At 45.9% G+C, this 22,804-nt stretch overlaps 1 protein-coding gene across 8 annotated transcripts in view; it reads left to right on the forward strand.

The window, feature by feature from the left end:
* The first annotated feature begins 398 nt into the window (after positions 1-398).
* Positions 399-22,804, forward strand: part of LOC120683303 — a 22,518-nt gene continuing 112 nt past the window's right edge. Inside the window, exons 1-7 of one of the 8 annotated variants that reach the window (XR_005678760.1) lie at positions 399-682; positions 794-870; positions 3,564-3,699; positions 20,751-20,798; positions 20,916-21,019; positions 22,028-22,110; positions 22,724-22,804. The exon at positions 22,724-22,804 is cut by the window's right edge and continues 112 nt beyond it. Coding sequence is in view for 1 of the 8 variants with exons in the window: in XM_039965374.1 (XP_039821308.1) it covers positions 473-682; positions 777-1,008; positions 3,661-3,699; positions 20,751-20,798; positions 20,916-20,929 (543 nt within the window). In the remaining 7 variants the exon portion in view is untranslated. The other 7 variants (XR_005678759.1, XR_005678754.1, XR_005678757.1 and 4 more) reach the window with 7 other exon arrangements.

Below are 22,804 nucleotides of genomic sequence, written 5' to 3' on the forward strand. Positions count from 1 at the left end.
CTCATTTGAAACGGAAGCAGGTTGTCGGAGGGGTGACCTTTTAAAATTTTAAGGTGATAGAAGGGACTCTATTGTGACTGATACCTACAAAGCAGTCTCTGACACCTACCCATCACAGCTCCCTCGAAGCCACCTCGTCGCCCAGGCACCCGTCGACTCCTTCTCTCTATTGCTTCTCCACGACGCTTAATTTGATAGATTCGATCGCAGGAGATGAGTGTGCTTAACCTCAGGATCCACAAGGGCCTACTGGACTGCAATTATTGCCGCCAACCCCTCCTGTCTGACAAGTGGTGGCGCATAACTTACATGGTGGGTGAGATGAGGTCCGCGCAAAGTTTTTGTTTTTTTCCTAGCTCAACTTCACTTCTTCTGGGACTTGCAGTGTGCTGGCGGCCACATCTTTTGTCGTGAGTGCACCAGCCAACACAAGAAGGCATGTATCTCCTGCTGCCATTTGTTGGACGGGATCATGGCTCAGATGAAGTTCAAATGCAACTTCTGCGACTCTGGAAATATCTCCTACTTCAGGTTTTTGGGACACGTGTGCGACCACCCCCTCCCTCGCGAGGTTGTGGGTCAGCAGATCGAGTCCGTCTTTGCTTTGGGGGAGTGCACCCTCACCGCGGATCTCCTTGCCTGTTCTGAATGCAGCCTTCCGCTCCGACCTCCCATTTTCAGGGTGAGATCAGCTCTGACCTGACCTGAGCGAATTAATTTGGATGTATTTTGGTTTGATTTGATTTTGGCTTCATGCGATCCTACCCTTATTGCAGCATCTCTCTCGTAACAGTCCTGTTTGTAGCGCCTGCTACTGTGGTGATATCCACAATTACCTTCACTACAGGGAACTCGACTACCTCGTCCAAGGTATCACAGTGAAATGTGTGGCTTGTGAAGAATACCTTCCATTCTCCACCTTGGCTTCGCACCAGCTGGACGATTGCCCATTCAAGCATAAATTGCAAAAGATCGCCCCAGGCTCAAGTGCCCAGAAAAACTTGTGTGGTAACACATGCATGCCTCCCACCTCTGCCCCCCACTTCTTGCATTCACATAGTTGTTTGAACGGTGCTGATGCTTGGATAGTTGTGCTGGTATAGTCCACGCTTTCTAGTGCTAGGCCATTGCATGGCTGCTCGGCTGGCCATTGTCAGTTGGTTCTTGGTTTTTCGTTGGCTGTTTTCTACCAGTAATATAGCTCGTTCTCCGCCACGAACACATAGAACACAAAGTAAAACCACCAGAATGATGCTGAATTATTTAAAAGAAATAATCATAATGCAGCAATGATAAACACTGCATGGGAATGTTACCATGCCATCAAATTCCCAAAAACCACGTTGTTAATCTTACATATAACAAAAGTTTATAATATGTTTTTAAATCTAATTTTTAGCAAAGTGTAAAAGTTCTCAAAAGCTATGCAGCACGGATACGGATACGCGTATCGGTATCGGAAGGATACGGATACGCGGATACGGCAATTTCCTAAAAAACCCGATACGCGGATATGTTTTACTATTTTTTTAAAATAAATAAATAATAGCACATATTAAATTTGTGAAAGTAGTAAATTACGTTACAATAGCAATTACCAGCCAAAGCAAAGACCGGAAGCATCTCCATTCTCCAACTGTGATGTCCAATTGTCCATTCTCGAGTTCTCCTTCTCCAAGTCCATAATTTGCACACAAAAACCAACTATGAATCAATTTATTACTCTACTAATTAAAGCATCCAAGTGCTTACGGTCTTCTAATGCCCAAGCTTTTTCCAATGCAGAAATAGGCCCCCTCTTGTTCCTCTTGTTGGTGTCAGCAATATTGCTTAAGGAAGGAGCGTCCGCCGGGTAGCACACGCGAGAGCGCTGGCGGCCCAGAGGCGAGCGGCGGCGGCGGCCACCCGAGCCCCGAGAGCCACCGGAGGCAGGGGCGCAGGGCCACGCAGCGGAAGGAAGTGCCGCCCGCCCAGATGCCAGCGGAGGGGGCCGACCAGAGGCCGGCGGCCGGCGCCCGAGCCGAGGGAGCGGCAGCCCCCCGCAACCCGAGAGCGCCCGCCAGGGGGCAGCGCATGCGAAAGCGCTGGCGGCCCTGAGGCCAGCGGCGGCGGTGGCCACCCGAGCCCCGAGCCACCGGAGGCAGAATCACTCACGGGAGTTCGCTGGAGCCTGGATCCGCGTCGTAGGGGCGGAAACTCGTCGTTGGCGGCCGGCGAGCAGGGACGGAGGCTCGTCGCCGGCGAGTTCGCTAGGGCCTGGATCCGCGTCGTTGGCGGCCGGCGAGCAAGGACGGAGGCTCGTAGCTGGCGAGCGGGGTTGCGGCGTGCCGGCGTCACCAGGCGGAGATGCGGCGCGAGAGGCTTGCGTCGGGGGACGTCAGGGCGTGCGGGAGGGGACGGGGCAGATAAGGCTGTGCCCAGTGGGCTGGGCCGTATCCGTCAAGCATGATACGTATCGGCCCACGTATCCAATATTTACAAAAATAATAAAAAATCGGATACTCCGAGGATACGTATCCAAGGCGTATCGGATACGTATCCGTATCCGACACGTATCGGATACGCGATATGCTGGTAAACTGGCGTATCCGTGTTATAGAGCTCAAAAGAACCCAAATCAAGGATAGTTAGTTTAGTTCAAACGAAATAAGTAATAAGTGAGGCATGGAGTGCTGATATATTGATAAGGAAAATGAGTAAATATTTGATGTGTATACAGTCATTGGCAAAGAAATATGTACATCTTTAAGATTGCGTCTTAGTATGGCTACCAAGGCCAAGGGGTAGCCATACTAAGACGCAAACTGTAGGGATCAAAATTATATGTACAGCAAGAACATCAGCAACATAAACTGATTCTAATTTTCTCTGCGTCAACAGCTTTTATTGTTGGTTGTATGAACACTGGAATTACTTTGTCCTTCAGGAAGCTTATGATATTATCCAAAGGATTATATGAACACCAAGGATGCTTCTAAAAGTTCTGCAAATTTCCAGATTGTCAACAATTGCCATAAAGTAGCAGTAGCAGGGAGCTATGAGTTTATTACAGACCAAAACAATTAACAAGAATAAGAAACATATATGACTTAGGGCTCAGAAAGGTGAAACAGTATATATAAATTATAAAGAGATGTGAAGCCGTGTGGAGCAACTGTGGCAATTCAATAAATAAAAAAATCAAAACTTTCTTGTATATTCCTTGTGATCCTTTGATGAAGAGATAATTGGTTTAACAATCCACTGCTGTCATAGATGTTTCATTTTGGAGAAGCATTAGGTAGGTTGCAAAATTTGGAGAAGCAGCATGTTTCATTTTTTGGTTTGTGGTTTTTAAGCGTTAAATGCGCCTGACAGTTTGGATTTTCGACAAGTATTGTATGAATGTATGTTGGATGCTCCATTCTATCTGCATTGACCATGAATCCAGATGCCTTTTCTGCTTGCTGCATGGCCGGTTCAATAGTCATCAGATACTTGCATTGGGTAGGTTGTAAAATTTGGAGAAGCAGCATGTTTTATTTTTTAGTGTGTGGTTTTTATGCGTTAAATGTGCCTGGCAGTTTGGAGGTATTTGTCTTGTTTGCGCACTGCATCTTTGTTTCCCAACTTGAGGAAGTGGAGGTGATATGAGAGTAACCAACTTTATTCTCACTTCAGATGAAGAGGAAACCGAGATGGGCAGCAATAGTATCCATGGTATGTAATAACCCTAATTATTGGTTGCATTTTACTCTTTAGGCCATTTGTGCTACTGTCCCTTGGATCTTGCTGACCCTAAACTCACCCCCCCCCAAAAAAAAACTATTGGTCCCCTGTGCGTTCTTCTTTTATAACTCGAATTAGTTGGTCATGAGTCCATGTATTTTGAAGCTATAGGCATGAAACTGGTAACAAGGCTCATCTATTGAGGCATTACCTCAAACAAAAAGTGAGTGATGCGCTGAGAGGAAGATGTAGCAGTCATCAAGCTCCATGCTCGCCGCGTCCTTGCGCATGATAGATATCCTTGCAGAGGTCAAATCAACAAGATTCCTTGGAGCATGGTGATATCGTTGGGCACACTGTGGGCACGATGGACAGCAGACTGGCCCCATTGAGCTTGCACATGGGGAACGCAAAGTCCTTCCCATTGGTGAGCAGTGAAAGGCGGGGAACCTGTTGGTGGCAACGTGGGAGGTTGTGAACCTGGTGGCGGCGCTCTGAAGCCATGCCCAGCTGCAGCATGCCTTCAGAGCAATGGTGGGCTTGGTGGGGTGGAACGGTGGTGAGGTGGTGGAGTGAATGGTGGCGTGGTCCAGCTACGGCACGGGAGATGGGAACGACAGCAATGTGGTGGGGTGGCGGTGAGGTGGTGTGGTGAATGGCAGTGCAGGTGGGGTGGAAATGGCAGCTGCGACGGGGCGTCGTGTGGGAGATTGATTCAATTGATCCAGAATTCCAGATTGATTTCAATTTGTATCAGGAGATTAAGAATAAATTTAAATTTGGTGCGTATAGGTGGATGGCTCAGATTATTTGTGCGGTGATTAGAAACTTTCTTTTTATATCAGTATAGATATGCTGGATGCTCCCTTGGTGCATTCACCATGAGTCCAGCTGCCTTGCTTCTTGCTGCTTGGCCAGTTGATTAGTCGTTGGATACTTGCGGTACGCTGCAGTGATGTATGTGGCATTTATTTCTCCTAGATAGGTTGCAAAATTTGGAGAATCACCAGGTTTCATTTTTTAGTATTAAATGCGCTAGGCAGTTTGGTGGTATCTGTGCTCTTTTGCATTGCATCCTTATTCCCCAGCTTGCAAAGTGGAGACTGTAACACCTCCGGTGTTTAGCACTATATTAAACAAGCAATTAACATGCAATGACACGGTTAACCCTAGTCGGTTAATTACTTAAAAGCCGGGTTCCTTTTAAATACACCAAAAAGCCAACTCTCGCATCTTTGATCAAACGAACTTTTGCCCAACACGAAAGTTGTAGAGCTTGACAAGATAAACAACTTTCGTGTTCAAAGTTTTTCAAGTTCTAACATGAAAATTTGAGAAAACCCCCGAAAAACAAGTGGGATCATTAAACTTGAATTCAAAATTCAAACTTCCAAATCATCGCTCAAATGAAGTTTTGCCTGAAAGGAAAGTCGTAGGAAATTTAATTTCGAACAACTTTCGTATTCAAAATTTTTCGAGTTTCAATTGCAAATCTTGAGTTTAGACTGAGTCAAACCGTTGACATTTTCCTTCCTCTCTCCACTCTCTTTCTCTCTCCTCTCTCTCCCCCGCTGACTTCCCTCCCTGCTCTGCGCGCGCGCAGGCACTTGAGCGCACGTGCGCTCGCTGCCACGCTGCGCCGCTGCCACGCCCTCGCTGCCTCGCTGCCCTGCTGCCTCGCGGTGCCGCGCTGCTGACGCCCCCTCCACTTGAGCGCGCACGCCGTCCCCGCCGCGCCCTGGCCGTTGACGCTCACGCCACGACAAGAGCACGGCGACGCGCCGCCTCGCCGCCGTGGCGCCCGAACGGGCCGGCCGCGCACCTGCCCGCGCCGCTGCCACGGCCGGCCTTCAATGCTGCGTGCCACCGACACCCCCGCACTCCCTTCCCTCTCCCTGGCCGCCTTAAAGGCCAAGCTGAGCCTCGCACACACGCGCCCAGAGCCACAGCCGCCCGCCATGGCCGCCGCCTAAGCTCCACCGCCGAACTCCCCTCTGCAGCCCCTCTCCTCCCCATTTTGATTCGCCACCCCGTGTTCCCGCTCCTCCCCTCTCCGTTCCATCCTAAACCGAGCCCCCACTCCCCTCCCCGCGCTCTGGAACGCCGCCGCGTCCACCATAGCCGCCGCCGTGCACCACCTCACCGCGGAGCCCCCTTCCCCGCCTTTCCTCGCCTCCAATGGACCTCCTAGCTAGCTTCCACTCACCTCCGTGAAGCTCCCAGACCACTCGCCTCCGCCCCGGACCGCCGGAGCGGCGCCACCGCCGTCCGCCACCGGCCGCCGCCGCCACTGCTCCGTGGCCGGCCCTCCACAAGCCACCCCGAGCTCAACCAAGGGCGTCCCAAGGTTGCTCTCGCTCTCCACGTGCTGTTCCCCCACTTCCCCTCGCCGCCGGCGAGCTCCCTCGCCGGGAATCGGACCGCCCGCCGCCTCCCCTGCTCCAAGTCCGGCCAAGGGCATGTCCGCGAGGAAAACACTTCTTCCAGGGGCCTAGATGCTAGTTTACATTTCCTTTTTCTTTTTGTTTTGAAAAACAGCAAACTAGTAAATTCGTTTAAAAATCGTAGAAAAATCAGAAAAATGCAAACTCAATTGTTCTGGAATCCTTGCAAAGAGATCTACAACTTTTTCTACATGCACTTTTTCATTTTCTCAATAGTTTTTACTTCATTTAAAATACAAAGAAAATGCACTTTATATTAGATCTCAAGTTACAAGCATGAGTTGTTAGCCATTTTTGGTCAGTGGGTTACATGTTAGATGTATAAGCTTGTGTAAAAATTTTGTGGACAGTTTACATGCCTAGCTATCATTTTATTTAACTCTTGTTATATGCCTAGGAGGGATAGTTTTATTTATCCAAGTTGTTATGTTATGTTTCATGGGTTCAAACTTTTACAGTACTTGTGTTTTAGTTCCAAGAGTGTGTAGAAAAAGTTTGAGAAATTTTAGTTAAGTCAATCTGGACCAAATGATTTTTGTGAGGATAGCTACATTAAATCATTAAACATAGTTTCTGTACATGAAAAAATTCTAATAATTTTTCTAGGGGTTAACCTTGAGTATATAACCGTTCTGGTAAAAGATAAGCCTCTGGAACTTGCTATAACAGTCTGAGGAATTTAATTTTGATCCATGCAGCAATACTTTGTGCTATTTTTCATGCCCTGTACAATACTTGTTTAATTGTGAAAAATTTATGGAAGTCTCATCCTTAGTTAGACAACACTCAGTTAAAATTTCATTACCAGTGCTTGCATAGTTTGACCTGAAAAATTCATTTTTGTTTCTAGCAGTAGCTGTTTATTTTATTTTTCATGATTAATAGGCTGCATGAAATGGGCTAAAAATTTCACAGTAGGCAAGTTACTCAGAGGTGTATCTTGCATAAAAATTTCAAATCTAGAATCTCTGTTTAACTTTATTTATGACAAGGACATGCTTAACCTAGTAATAAAGGAGAAAAATCTTTTTCTTTTGCTGCATAAGGATAAAAGGTAAAACCCACCCTAGTTACTTTGTGAAGTCCGTTATAGTGATTATTACTCTATAAAGGATTGTCCAAAATGAGGTAACATAATCCTTTGCAAATCATCTTGAATTTGTGTTGGATTACAACTCTTTAGTGAAGAATTGATTAAATCGTATCACTAAAATAACTCACGCTTATGCATTTCATATAGATTCGACTACTCTCCCTGACGGTACGTACGAGTTGGTGCCGGAGTCCGAGAGTGAGCAGCGTGAAGCTCAAGTGAATCTAACTGAAGCCACTGAAGACCTGAACCCGAGTTCAGAAGAGCCCAAGGCTAGCTCCGCTCAGGAAGGCAAGCCCCGGAGCATGTTCTACCTATTTAAATTTATGCAACTATTTGTATTCCTGTTTATTTGTGCATTTAAGTTGCAGGAATTGTTTGGAACCTTAGTTGCATGATCCTAGGTACCTATGCTTGAACACTAGTGTGTGTAGGTCGCTAGTCGGCTATGCTAATGGTTCGGTAGAAGTCGAGTGATTGCCTGTCACTCGCGAGCTCATAGGAGTTGAATGCTTACTACACACTGCAATATAAAGTTTACGGGCGGGGTTGTTGTACTTGTGATACCCCGTCTGTTTAGTGAAAATGGATAAGGCCGCGGTGTGTGATAGTGGTGGTTAAGCGTTTGAACGTACTAACCACATGCCGAGAAATATGGAAATCGGTAAGCTTAAGTACCTGATCGGCCCGGGGAGTGGACTTTTCCCTCACCCTCTTTGAACTGGGTTCACATGCGGCCACATGCGGGTACAAGGAGGCACACGCCGGGCGTGGATTCTTGTAGTCGAGGTGGGTGACCCTGATCCACGAGCCGGAAAGAAAGGGGAAATGTTGCGTGGGGACTGGGTTCCCATGCGTGTGCTTAGGTCTGCCTGGCCAGGTTAACAAATTCGATTCGAATCATCCGCCTCTCACGGATATTGGGACTGCTTAACCCTTTTGCCACATAGAGTAAGAAGTGGAACAATGATGATGAGAAATATGGTTGAATGATGAAAAATAATTGCTTTCCACCATGTATGCTTTAGGATAGAGGCTAATGTAGAATGGTTAATCATATTAGAACTTGAAAGCTAAAATCGGAAAATAAGGACTTACTGCTTTTCGGCAAAGACAAACCCCTCAAGCCAAAAGCCTTGCATGTCTAGTTAGAGGGTTAGTTATATCCTAGTCGGGTAAGCCTTGCGGAGTATTAGTATACTCAGCCTTGCTTGTGGCTCAATTTTGTTTCAGGTGATACTTTTGAGGACATGATTGCTAGCTTGACTTGGCCGTGTACTTTACCCCCTGGTTGGTCGGTGGAGTGGGATACGACTCCGGCCAACGATGGCAATGCCGAGTGATGTCATGTACGGGCTTCATCATGATATCGTGCATCGTCGTTTAGAACTCTCTTTATTTCCGCCGCAGTTGAACTCTGAACTACTTTAAATTTGAACTTCAAGTACCTTTCTGAAATTTCGAACTTGGTTTGTAATAATTAAGTTAAGACTTTGTAATGTAATATATCTGAGAAATGTTGTACTCTTTGGACTCACCTTCGTGTGGGTTGCATGTAAGCTTTGGGTTCGATCGACGCTCAGGTGGATTCTTCGGGACTTTACCCGACAGCACTGCCGAATTACTCCGTTTGAAGTGCGGGTTAGCCGGGATTATCTTTAAGATGATGGTTAGCGCACTTGAGCCGGATTAATTAGGGTGGTACTGCCACAACTGGTATCAGAGCCGAACAAAGCGCACACCCGGGAGTACGACTAGATTTTAAAAGTCTTACTTAACACTTAGCCACATAATCGCGTTTGGTAAATACGTTGGTTCGTTAAGGATTGTGTATAGTACGTAAAGCCCTAGGGATATTATGGGAGTTTTTAGGTGGCTATCTAACTTATGGTTTATTTATAACTGACTTCCAGCACATTTCTTCTGTACTTTAAATTCAGTACTTTACATTATGTAACGACGCACCTACGCTAAGGTAAGACGGTAAGAATCCTCAGTCAACTGAGAGAGTTTGACCTTCCCGTCGGTGATGCGAGCCGAACGCTGCCCTCAAGCAGTGGCTTACTTGAGGTGCTGCCAATATACCAACTATTAGTTGACTATATTGGGAGTAAAATATACTCAGTCAGCTGAGAGAGTCTGACCTTCCCGTCGGTGATGCGAACCGAACGCTGCGCTCAAGCAGTGGCCTACTTGAGCTGCTGCCAATATACCGACCCTCAGTCGATTATATTGGGAGTAAAAGAAACCGTGAATACGTCGCCTCGGTAGCGTATGAGCACTGTCCATGCAGTGTTGGACGCATGGATGCCGCTTCTATAGTAAGCGGTAATGTATGGGGACGCTTTCATGTGTGCTGGCATGAAAGGTTCAATGAAAATTTTATATCTGTCAATTTTCTGCAGGTACACTAACCGCGATTACATAAGTTAAGCACGGTTAGAACTCGGCTAGAAATATATATAGGGAGAGACGTAAATTGTGCCATGCCACCGGTGCTAACCCCGTAAGCCCAAAACTATTTGGCAATTGTTTTTCTTGGGAGGACGATTAGGTCGTGCATGCATCATACTCATATAATTGAAAGCCATTGAAAATAGATATGGGTGAGTCGGTAAGGTTAAGGTTTGCACGTGAGCACGGTTCATCTTCTCCCAATTAAGGTCCATCTAGAAATCTGTCATTTCTGCTGTATCATAGAAGATGAATTTATTTGGCATGGTAGATGACTTTATCTGTAGAGGCGCCAGTGGATAATTTTGTTCCAAAACTTGTCTACTAGCTGCTGTTTAAAGTCGGGAATTTTTCAACTTGTATACATTGGGGCACACTAGAAACTTTGACACCCTGTTTTTCTGCCAGGTTTGAGCACTTGGGTTGCACGAATTTTAGGCCTTTCTAGAGATGTTTTCTGCAGATGTGTTCAACACAAAACTTGTGCCAAATTTACTCACCAAGCTTCTGTGTAAATTTGGAAAATTTAGGCTTAATAGTTTGTCCTCAGCACTCAGTTTACTAGCTCTCTGGTCACTGAAAATTCTGGGCTGACAGCAAAGCAAAACTATAAGGATAAGACCTTCTTAGGCTCTGATCTAGCTCTTGAGTTGACTAGCAAAGTTGTTCCTAAGAACCTAAGGAATGCTCCTGTAAATTTTGAGAATTTTTAGAGCTTCGTGCTTTCAGTTATACTCGTTTGTGTGCACTACCCAAGATCTGTTTCAACCATCACTCACTTGTGTACATCTTTTGTACAGATGGCTGCCCCTGCTCTCCTGGTGTTTGATGAGGATGGGCGTGCACACTCCGAGTGCACACACTGGCAGGGTTTTCCCTCCATACTTTGGGAGGTGATGCGCGATGCCGGATATCCCAGTCCCCCGCGCTATGTGGGCGAGGAGTTCCTTGAGATGGGAGTCGCGCGCTGTCGCGTGCGCATGACTCATGCTCCCCACCCTTTTCCAGCTCACTGGGCTTCCTTGGAGCTAGAGGTAGTTGGACACCGTCTGGTTGACACTTGGGAAATTGTAGCCATGACAGCACTCAACAAGTTTTGTGAGAAGAATTATGCAGCTGTCACACTAGCTCCTATTGGCCTTTTCCCAGCAGAGCAGCCCAATGACCCTAACTGGCTTAGTAGGGTCGGACACACTGGGTACCTTCAGCAGAACAGAGCTGCAGAGACTATCTCCATGTCAGTGAAGTGCATGAATGCACTCTACCGCTTGCAGACTTTACAGGCCAAGGCCATGACCCAGATCATTGCCTCTGCACAGACCAGCCATGAGATAGTAATTGCTAAGAATGAGCAGATCAGGGATCTGGATGCCCATGTTGGCCAACTGGAGGGCCTAATTGAGGAGCGTGATGTTCTCTTGGACAACAGGGATGCTGACTTTGCACTTCTGGAGCAGCAGTTCACTGCCCAGCAGGTTCAGCTAAATGCTGCCTTTGATCACATCGAGATGTTGGAGGCTCAGCAGGCCCAGCCCGAGGCCGTGGAGGAGGAGCCCCAGGAGGTTCAGGGTATCTCAGGACTTGACACTACGTCTGGAGTGCCCCTGCCACCACTTCCGGGAGCTCACTCTCCAGTGAGGAGCGAGTCTTCAGTCAACAACCTGGACGACTTTTAGATGATGTCTTAAGTAGTCTTTCGCGCATACTCCTCTATAGGGTAGCCTAACTTTGGATGGTGATGTAATAGGCTAACTAAGAGTTGAGTACCTCGCTTTTGTAAAAGAGTACCACTCATATGTAAAAGTATCTTAATCGCTTAGGCTTTGGCTAAGAACTTGATGGATGGTTGTAATGGTTTAATTGCAGTTGAATCTATCGCTGCAGAAACTTGTCTAAATTTTTATCCATGTTTCCTTGCATTTCTGGGCTGGGTGTTGAATACCAAAGATGTTGTGAATTTCATGATCTGAGTGCTCACCAAATTTCAGCATTTTTAGACCTGTGTGCCAAAAGTTATGGCCTGAACATTGCATCTCGGCCTGCTGAAAAGCAGACTGGACAGAGCGGCAGAAATTGCATTTTTCGCCCACCTTAACTGTCGATTTAGCTTTGGAGTTGAATACCAAAGTTGTAGTATGATAAATTATCTATCTGCTGTAAAAATTTGGGTGCATTTCGATGAACAGAGTGCAAGTTATGAATTTTCTTGTAACAAACAGCGTTGCTGTCCCTATTGTTATCGTGCTCCTTTCAGTTCTACTTTTCCGCGCTTACCCTTCTGTTCTTGGGGAATGTCGTATGTCATCCTACTAATGAGAGAATTTGCCATTCCAGATGGTAGGAGCGACACGTGGCAACCCTGAGGGTTTTGGGGACGCGAATGGTAGCAGTTCGCAGCGACCGCCACCACCGCCACCCAACTTCGCGGAATATCTGGCCGCCCAAACCGAGTTACTCCGTCAACTCGTCCAGGGGCAGCAACAACAGCAACAGCAACAGGGTGGACCCAATGTTCATCAACCTCAAGCTGCTGGTTACCCGGAATTCTTGGCAACTCAGCCCCCTCTGTTCAACAAGACAGAAGAGCCACTGGATGCGGATGCTTGGGTTCGCACAATTGAGTCCAAGTTTTCACTACTCCTGGCACCATGCTCAGAGCAAAACAAGGCTCGCTTTGCCGCGCAACAGCTTCGCGGTGCGGCACGTCTTTGGTGGGATAACTACCTTGGCAAGCTCCCAGCTGATCACGTTGCCACTTGGGATGAATTCAAGGCTGCATTCAAGGGTCACCATATTCCAGAAGGACTCATGGATAGGAAGCTGAATGAGTTCCTGGCTCTGACTCAAGGGACACGTACAGTTCTACAATATGCCCAAGCTTTCAACAATCTCTGTCAGTACGCGGGCTATCATGCTGACACAGATGTTAAGAAGCGTGATCGTTTTCGTAGAGGCTTAAACACCAAGCTCAAGGAACGACTAAACCCCATTAGAGTAGACACATACAACGAGCTGGTTAATCTCGCACTCACTCAAGAAGACTGTATCATGGCTCACCGTGTTGAGAAAAAGAGGAAAGCGCCAGCTGGACCCTCTAGTGCGCAGCCACAGAGGTATCGCGTAGTACAGAATGTTGCATCCCAGATTCCTCAGAAAGCCCCTCAGCCAGGGCGTTGGGTTATCAGGCCTCCACTGCAGCAGAATGTTGCACGTTTCCCTGTTCCTTAGTTAACTGGCCCAAGGCCAACTGCTCCACCGCCAGCTCGTCCAAGTGAGGGAAATCGTTGCTTCAATTGTGGGAGCTCAACTCATTTCGCCCGTGAGTGCCCGCAACCCAAGCGACAAAACCAGGGCCAAAGCTTTAATCAGAACAACAAGAACAAGGGCAGAAGGCAAACTGTTCAGGTCAAGCAAGGGCGTATCAATTTCACCACTCTTGCCGAACTTCCTGAGGGCGCACCAGTGATGACGGGTACATTTTCTATCCACAACAAGCCCGCAGTTATATTATTTGATTCTGGTGCATCACATAGCTTCATTAATGCAAAATTTGGTGCAAAAGTGGGTTTGGATTTCTGTCACACCAAAGGGTCTTATATGATATCAACACCGGGTGGAAAAGTTGCTTCGAATCAAATTATAAGAAACGTTCCGCTCAAATTGGGTAGCAAAACTATCAAAACGGAACTAATCCTTTTAGCACTGGGAGGCATAGATGTGATTTTGGGTATGGATTGGATGAATCGACATGGAGTGGTCTTAGACATTCCTTCCCGGGCTGTTGAAATCAATTCCCCAACCCATGGAACCACTACTCTCTATTTGCCATTTCAAGAATGCATAAATTCTTGTGCATTTGCCATGGGTGGATCCAAAGTAGAAGAAATCCTGGTGGTATGCGAGTATGCCGATGTGTTTCCGGATGACTTGCCAGGAATGCCACCAGATAGGGAGATCGAGTTCGTTATTGAACTACAGCCAGGTACTGCCCCTATCTCAAAGAGACCATATAGAATGCCACCTAAGGAGTTGGCCGAGTTAAAAATTCAACTTCAAGAACTTCTGGACAAAGGCTTCATTCGCCCTAGTGCATCACCTTGGGGTTGTCCAGCCCTCTTTGTAAAGAAAAAGGATGATAGTTTGAGATTGTGTGTGGACTACCGACCTCTCAATGCGGTGACAATAAAAAACAAATATCCCCTTCCCCGCATTGATGTTCTCTTCGATCAACTGGCTGGAGCTAGAATTTTCTCAAAGATTGATCTTCGCTCCGGCTATCATCAGATCAAAATTCGTCCATGTGATATTCCTAAAACCGCCTTCTCCACACGGTATGGACTCTATGAGTATTTAGTCATGTCTTTTGGTCTCACAAATGCTCCTGCCTATTTCATGTATCTCATGAACTCGGTATTCATGCCTGAGCTCGACAAGTTCGTCGTGGTTTTCATTGATGACATCCTTATTTATTCCAAGAATGAGGAAGACCATGCTAAGCACCTGCGCATTGTTCTCCAACGTCTTCGGGACCATCAGCTCTATGCTAAATTTTCCAAGTGTGAATTCTGGCTAGATAGTGTGAAATTCTTGGGCCACACTATTTCCAGCGAAGGCATAGCTGTGGATCCTAGCAAAGTGCAAGAAGTGATGGACTGGAAACCCCCTACCTCCGTTCATCAGATTCGCAGTTTTCTTGGTTTAGCCGGATATTATCGCCGATTCATTCCGGATTTCTTCAGAATTGCTAAGCCAATGACTGAACTATTGAAGAAAGGAGTAAAGTTTGTGTGGGATGAAAAATGTGAAAAGACTTTCCACACCCTAAGGGAGCAGCTGACTACAGCACCTGTCTTAGCTCAACCTGATAATACCAAGTCCTTTGACGTGTATTGTGACGCGTCGGGTACTGGTCTTGGTTGTGTGCTCATGCAAGACAATAGAGTTATTGCTTATGCTTCACGAGCTCTTCGACCCCATGAGCAGAATTATCCTACTCACGATCTTGAATTAGCAGCGGTCATTCATGCTCTAAAGATATGGAGGCATTATCTTATGGGTACTCATTGCAATATCTACACCGATCACAAAAGTCTCAAATATATCTTCACTCAAGCTGACCTTAATATGAGACAAAGACGGTGGTTAGAATTAATCAAGGACTATGATCTTGAGGTGCACTATCACCCAGGTAAGGCTAATGTTGTAGCAGATGCACTAAGTCGTAAAGCTCATTGCCATTGCTTATCCGTGGAATCCTATTCTGAAACCCTCTGTCATGAGATGAGGAAGCTCCAGTTGGAAATGATTCCCCAAGGTACTTTAAATCACATCTCAGTTGAACCAACCCTTCATGATCAAATCATTATGGCCCAATTACAGGATAGAGGTGTGGAGATCATTAAACAAAAACTCTCTCAAGGAGAAAGGAAGTATAAATGTTTTCGTCAGGACCATAACGGAGTCCTATGGTTTGAAAGTCGGTTAGTTGTTCCGAAAAATCATGATCTTCGGAAACAAATTCTCGACGAGGCACATCTTTCCAAATTTTCTATTCACCCGGGCAGTACCAAGATGTATCAAGATCTTAGGCAAAATTTCTAGTGGACTAGGATGAAGAGGGAAATTGCTAAATATGTCTCGGAATGTGACACTTGCCAGAGAGTCAAAGCCAGCCACTTGAGAGTAGCCGGTTTGCTTCAACCTCTGCCTATTCCATCGTGGAAATGTGAAGATATAAGTATGGACTTCATTGTTGGATTGCCCAACACATCCCAGAGGCATGATTCTATTTGGGTTATCGTGGATAGACTCACCAAGACGGCACATTTTATTCCAGTACATACTACTTACACTGCCAAGAAGTATGCTGAGATCTATCTCGATCGCATTGTTTGCTTGCATAGGGTACCCAAGACAATCATTTCTGATCGTGGGACACAGTTCGTTGCCCGCTTTTGGGAACAGTTGCAAGCATCTCTCGGGACAAAATTAATTCGAAGCTCAGCTTATCACCCCCAAACTGATGGGCAAACCGAGAGGGTGAACCAAATCCTGGAAGACATGTTGAGAGCTTGCGTCATTCATTATGACAAGAGTTGGGACAAATGTCTAGCTCTAGCGGAGTTCTCATATAACAATAGTTATCAAGAGAGTTTGAAAATGGCACCATTTGAGGCCTTATATGGTCGACGGTGTCGTACCCCTTTGAGCTGGTCGCAAGTCGGAGAACGAGTGGTATTCGGACCCGATCTCGTAACAGAGGCAGAAGAGAAAGTAAGGGTAATACAAGAGAATTTAAAGGCCGCCCAGTCTAGGCAGAAGAGTTACTTTGATAAAAGAAGGGACCCTTTGCAATTCGAAGTGGGTAATCATGTCTATCTTCGAGTCTCGCCAACCAAGGGTGTACAGAGATTCGGCGTGAAGGGCAAATTAGCTCCCCGATATGTTGGCCCTTATGAAATCACTGAGCTTTGTGGACCAGTAGCCTATAGACTACGACTTCCTCCTCGACTGGCAGCAGTACATGATGTTTTCCATGTTTCTCAACTCAAGAAATGTGTTCGGGTTCCCACCGAGATCATTGAACAAACCGAAATATTGGTAGAACCAGATCTCTCTTATGTCGAATACCCTATCAAGGTTCTTGATCAAAAGGAAAGGGCCACTCGAAGAAAAGCAGTTAAAATGTACAAGATTCAATGGAGTCACCATACCGAAGAGGAAGCTACCTGGGAAACTGAAAGCTACCTAAATCAGAATTTCCCCGGTTTTCTGAATTCAACAGGAGGTACACCTCTTTCCTGCACTTAGTTTGCTTATCTGAATCTCGGGACGAGATTCTTTTAAGGGGGGTAGGCTGTAACACCTCCGGTGTTTAGCACTATATTAAACAAGCAATTAACATGCAATGACACGGTTAACCCTAGTCGGTTAATTACTTAAAAGCCGGGTTCCTTTTAAATACACCAAAAAGCCAACTCTCGCATCTTTGATCAAACGAACTTTTGCCCAACACGAAAGTTGTAGAACTTGACAAGATAAACAACTTTCGTGTTCAAAGTTTTTCAAGTTCTAACATGAAAATTTGAGAAAACCCCCGAAAAACAAGCGGGATCATTAAACTTGAATTCAAAATTCAAACTTCCAAATCATCGCTCAAATGAAGTTTTGCCTGAAAGGAAAGTCGTAGGAAATTTAATTTCGAACAACTTTCGTATTCAAAATTTTTCGAGTTTCAATTGCAAATCTTGAGTTTAGACTGAGTCAAACCGTTGACATTTTCCTTCCTCTCTCCACTCTCTTTCTCTCTCCTCTCTCTCTCTCCCCCGCTGACTTCCCTCCCTGCTCTGCGCGCGCAGGCACTTGAGCGCGCGTGCGCTCGCTGCCGCGCTGCGCCGCTGCCGCGCCCTCGCTGCCTCGCTGCCCTGCTGCCTCACGGTGCCGCGCTGCTGACGCCCCCTCCACTTGAGCGCGCACGCCGTCCCCGCCGCGCCCTGGCCGTTGACGCTCACACCACGACAAGAGCACGGCGACGCGCCGCCTCGCCGCCGTGGCGCCCGAACGGGCCGGCCGCGCACCTGCCCGCGCCGCTGCCACGGCCGGCCTTCAATGCTGCGTGCCACCGACACCCCCGCACTCCCTTCCCTCTCCCTGGCCGCCTTAAAGGCCAAGCTGAGCCTCGCACACACGTGCCCAGAGCCACAGCCGCCCGCCATGGCCGCCGCCTAAGCTCCACCGCCGAACTCCCCTCTGCAGCCCCTCTCCTCCCCATTTTGATTCGCCACCCCGTGTTCCCGCTCCTCCCCTCTCCGTTCCATCCTAAACCGAGCCCCCACTCCCCTCCCCGCGCTCTGGAACGCCGCCGCGTCCACCATAGCCGCCGCCGTGCACCACCTCACCGCGGAGCCCCCTTCCCCGCCTTTCCTCGCCTCCAATGGACCTCCTAGCTAGCTTCCACTCACCTCCGTGAAGCTCCCAGACCACTCGCCTCCGCCCCGGACCGCCGGAGCGGCGCCACCGCCGTCCGCCACCGGCCGCCGCCGCCACTGCTCCGTGGCCGGCCCTCCACAAGCCACCCCGAGCTCAACCAAGGGCGTCCCAAGGTTGCTCTCGCTCTCCACGTGCTGTTCCCCCACTTCCCCTCGCCGCCGGCGAGCTCCCTCGCCGGGAATCGGACCGCCCGCCGCCTCCCCTGCTCCAAGTCCGGCCAAGGGCATGTCCGCGAGGAAAACACTTCTTCCAGGGGCCTAGATGCTAGTTTACATTTCCTTTTTCTTTTTGTTTTGAAAAACAGCAAACTAGTAAATTCGTTTAAAAATCGTAGAAAATCAGAAAAATGCAAACTCAATTGTTCTGGAATCCTTGCAAAGAGATATACAACTTTTTCTACATGCACTTTTTCATTTTCTCAATAGTTTTTACTTCATTTAAAATACAAAGAAAATGCACTTTATATTAGATCTCAAGTTACAAGCATGAGTTGTTAGCCATTTTTGGTCAGTGGGTTACATGTTAGATGTATAAGCTTGTGTAAAAATTTTGTGGACAGTTTACATGCCTAGCTATCATTTTATTTAACTCTTGTTATATGCCTAGGAGGGATAGTTTTATTTATCCAAGTTGTTATGTTATGTTTCATGGGTTCAAACTTTTACAGTACTTGTGTTTTAGTTCCAAGAGTGTGTAGAAAAAGTTTGAGAAATTTTAGTTAAGTCAATCTGGACCAAATGATTTTTGTGAGGATAGCTACATTAAATCATTAAACATAGTTTCTGTACATGAAAAAATTCTAATAATTTTTCTAGGGGTTAACCTTGAGTATATAACCGTTCTGGTAAAAGATAAGCCTCTGGAACTTGCTATAACAGTCTGAGGAATTTAATTTTGATCCATGCAGCAATACTTTGTGCTATTTTTCATGCCCTGTACAATACTTGTTTAATTGTGAAAAATTTATGGAAGTCTCATCCTTAGGTAGACAACACTCAGTTAAAATTTCATTACCAGTGCTTGCATAGTTTGACCTGCAAAATTCATTTTTGTTTCTAGCAGTAGCTGTTTATTTTATTTTTCATGATTAATAGGCTGCATGAAATGGGCTAAAAATTTCACAGTAGGCAAGTTACTCAGAGGTGTATCTTGCATAAAAATTTCAAATCTAGAATCTCTGTTTAACTTTATTTATGACAAGGACATGCTTAACCTAGTAATAAAGGAGAAAAATCTTTTTCTTTTGCTGCATAAGGATAAAAGGTAAAACCCACCCTAGTTACTTTGTGAAGTCCGTTATAGTGATTATTACTCTATAAAGGATTGTCCAAAATGAGGTAACATAATCCTTTGCAAATCATCTTGAATTTGTGTTGGATTACAACTCTTTAGTGAAGAATTGATTAAATCGTATCACTAAAATAACTCACGCTTATGCATTTCATATAGATTCGACTACTCTCCCTGACGGTACGTACGAGTTGGTGCCGGAGTCCGAGAGTGAGCAGCATGAAGCTCAAGTGAATCTAACTGAAGCCACTGAAGACCTGAACCCGAGTTCAGAAGAGCCCAAGGCTAGCTCCGCTCAGGAAGGCAAGCCCCGGAGCATGTTCTACCTATTTAAATTTATGCAACTATTTGTATTCCTGTTTATTTGTGCATTTAAGTTGCAGGAATTGTTTGGAACCTTAGTTGCATGATCCTAGGTACCTATGCTTGAACACTAGTGTGTGTAGGTCGCTAGTCGGCTATGCTAATGGTTCGGTAGAAGTCGAGTGATTGCCTGTCACTCGCGAGCTCATAGGAGTTGAATGCTTACTACACACTGCAATATAAAGTTTACGGGCGGGGTTGTTGTACTTGTGATACCCCGTCTGTTTAGTGAAAATGGATAAGGCCGCGGTGTGTGATAGTGGTGGTTAAGCGTTTGAACGTACTAACCACATGCCGAGAAATATGGAAATCGGTAAGCTTAAGTACCTGATCGGCCCGGGGAGTGGACTTTTCCCTCACCCTCTTTGAACTGGGTTCACATGCGGCCACATGCGGGTACAAGGAGGCGCACGCCGGGCGTGGATTCTTGTAGTCGAGGTGGGTGACCCTGATCCACGAGCCAGAAAGAAAGGGGAAATGTTGCGTGGGGACTGGGTTCCCATGCGTGTGCTTAGGTCTGCCTGGCCAGGTTAACAAATTCGATTTGAATCATCCGCCTCTCACGGATATTGGGACTGCTTAACCCTTTTGCCACATAGAGTAAGAAGTGGAACAATGATGATGAGAAATATGGTTGAATGATGAAAAATAATTGCTTTCCACCATGTATGCTTTAGGATAGAGGCTAATGTAGAATGGTTAATCATATTAAAACTTGAAAGCTAAAATCGGAAAATAAGGACTTACTGCTTTTCGGCAAAGACAAACCCCTCAAGCCAAAAGCCTTGCATGTCTAGTTAGAGGGTTAGTTATATCCTAGTCGGGTAAGCCTTGCGGAGTATTAGTATACTCAGCCTTGCTTGTGGCTCAATTTTGTTTCAGGTGATACTTTTGAGGACATGATTGCTAGCTTGACTTGGCCGTGTACTTTACCCCCTGGTTGGTCGGTGGAGTGGGATACGACTCCGGCCAACGATGGCAATGCCGAGTGATGTCATGTACGGGCTTCATCATGACATCGTGCATCGTCGTTTAGAACTCGCTTTATTTCCGCCGCAGTTGAACTCTGAACTACTTTAAATTTGAACTTCAAGTACCTTTCTGAAATTTCGAACTTGGTTTGTTATAATTAAGTTAAGACTCTGTAATGTAATATATCCGAGAAATGTTGTACTCTTTGGACTCACCTTCGTGTGGGTTGCATGTAAGCTTTGGGTTCGATCGACGCTCAGGTGGATTCTTCGGGACTTTACCCGACAGCACTGCCGAATTACTCCGTTTGAAGTGCGGGTTAGCCGGGATTATCTTTAAGATGATGGTTAGCGCACTTGAGCCGGATTAATTAGGTTGGTACTGCCACAGAGACCAACTCAGAGATCTGAGAGGATCAGACTTTATTCTCATTTCAGATGAAGATGAAACTGAGAGACCTACAGCGCGCAACAGTTCTATCCATGGTATGTATTTCCCCAATTATTGGTTGCATTTTTACTCTTTAGACCATCTGCACTACTGGCCCTTGAATCTTGCTGCCAGCTGAACTATGAGGCACATGTACATGTTTTTGTTTTAAGGAAAAAACAAGTGAAAGGCTTGTTATGAGGTTGGTAAAATGGGCAAGCACATTGTTCATGGTGATGCGGTTGGGAATGATGATGACTCATCTGATGACAACCATGTAAGTTTATTAGTGATCGAACCATTTGTATGCTCTCATCCTCGTGATAATTCATCTTGGGTACATCTACATGAAGTTGGCCTGCTGTTCTGACTAGGTCCTGAGTGGTGTGTTTTTGTTGTGATTAGATCTAAAGTGGTATTTGGACTACAGTTTGATGATGTGCCACCAATGGCGGAGGCACCAGTGAGCCACTTGTATGCTTGGCATGAGTAACCCATATATAGAATTATTCAATAGGCTCAGCACTAACCTGGCATTAGCCATGGGCCAATCAAATTGCTATTGCTGATGCTTACTACGTATCGAATCCATATGCTGGCCCACATCAACCCTATGAAATCACTATTGTTACCTACTTACTGTGTGCATCTCACTATTGTATTGATCGACGAGTTCTAACGTTATTCTATTGTGTTTAAAACCAATACAAGTATTATTATTCCTATAGTAATGTTATCATGTTTTATGATGTGGTATAACCGCATAATTATAATATACTATGTAGTATACCACTAGATGTTCCTTTTTTAGCCCCTCTGTTTGGAAAAAGGGCAGCCCAGTGCATGTGCTTCAGCTTGCGCGGGGTTTGGGGAAGGGTCAGACCCACTTGGGTCTGTAGTACGTAGCCTTTCCCCTACATTTCTGCAAGAGGCTGTTTCCATGACTCGAACTTGTGACCTCCTGGTCACAAGGCAGCAGCTTTACCACTGGCCAAGGCTCCCCTTCAGCACCTCTCTTTGGAAATTTCTAAAAATGCGTGTTTGGTGTTTGTACTTTTCTCTATATGCATCTTCAATATTGGCTGTTTCATGTGCATCTTTCGTACCTTAGCCTCGAGTAGCACCATTGTTTGTTTGTCAAGAGCTTCTTGGGTTCTACGTGCACATGCATGTGGTGTACCATATAAGAAAAGATAATATTGACAATATGTCCCATAGTTGAAGCTATTGCCAAAATACAGCTTAACATCTGACTCTCATGTGTGCGTGTGTTTGTTCATTGTAGCCTGAGAGTGGCTGAAAACGTCTTTAAGACACTTGCATGTAATAAGAAAGTAAAGACTGCAACACCATATGGGCAGTAAACAGGTACTTGCTGCCTTGCCAGAGGGCCTACCGAGTTTTGAATCTAATATTCTTTCTTTATGGGTTAATTATATATGTGCCATCGTAGATCTGGCTTATTAGAGAATATTGATATGTGCGTTTATGTGCTCTTATGTTAAGCGCTGAAATCAATAATAAGCATGTAGGATTACTCAAGAATAAGCATGGAGGATTACATTATAGCTGTTTTGTTAGCATGGAATATGATATAGATTATCTTGAACTCCACAACCAGATTTATTACGACAAAGCTGGTTTGGGTTTTTTTACGTCATGTTGTTGGTCTTACTGGGTGTAATGCGGCCCATTGTTATCATGGCATAAGGATCCTATTCAGTTTGTGTTTGGAGCTGGGAGTTATTGCAGGCCTTCGGCAATATCTATTACTCACATAGGTGTGCAACACTAGCAAAAATAAAGGACTTAGATGGTCACTAGGACTTAGCTGTCCTAGAATTAGTTTGCAAACTTTCAGTTTCCATAATTTCTACAGTTTGAGAATTATTTCTTTAGCTAAGATTGTAAGGTATTATCTATACTTAAACAGCAAGCAATTGCCATCAGACTCTACTCTTACCTCTCTTCTCTCAAGCAGGAGCACCTACTGCAGCCCAGACTGGCGCATCGTTGTCTCGACACCTACCCATCATAGCTCCCTCGAAGCCACCTCGTCGCC

This window comes from Panicum virgatum, chromosome 7N (genome assembly GCF_016808335.1).
Source record: "Panicum virgatum strain AP13 chromosome 7N, P.virgatum_v5, whole genome shotgun sequence".
Lineage (NCBI taxonomy): Eukaryota > Viridiplantae > Streptophyta > Magnoliopsida > Poales > Poaceae > Panicum > Panicum virgatum.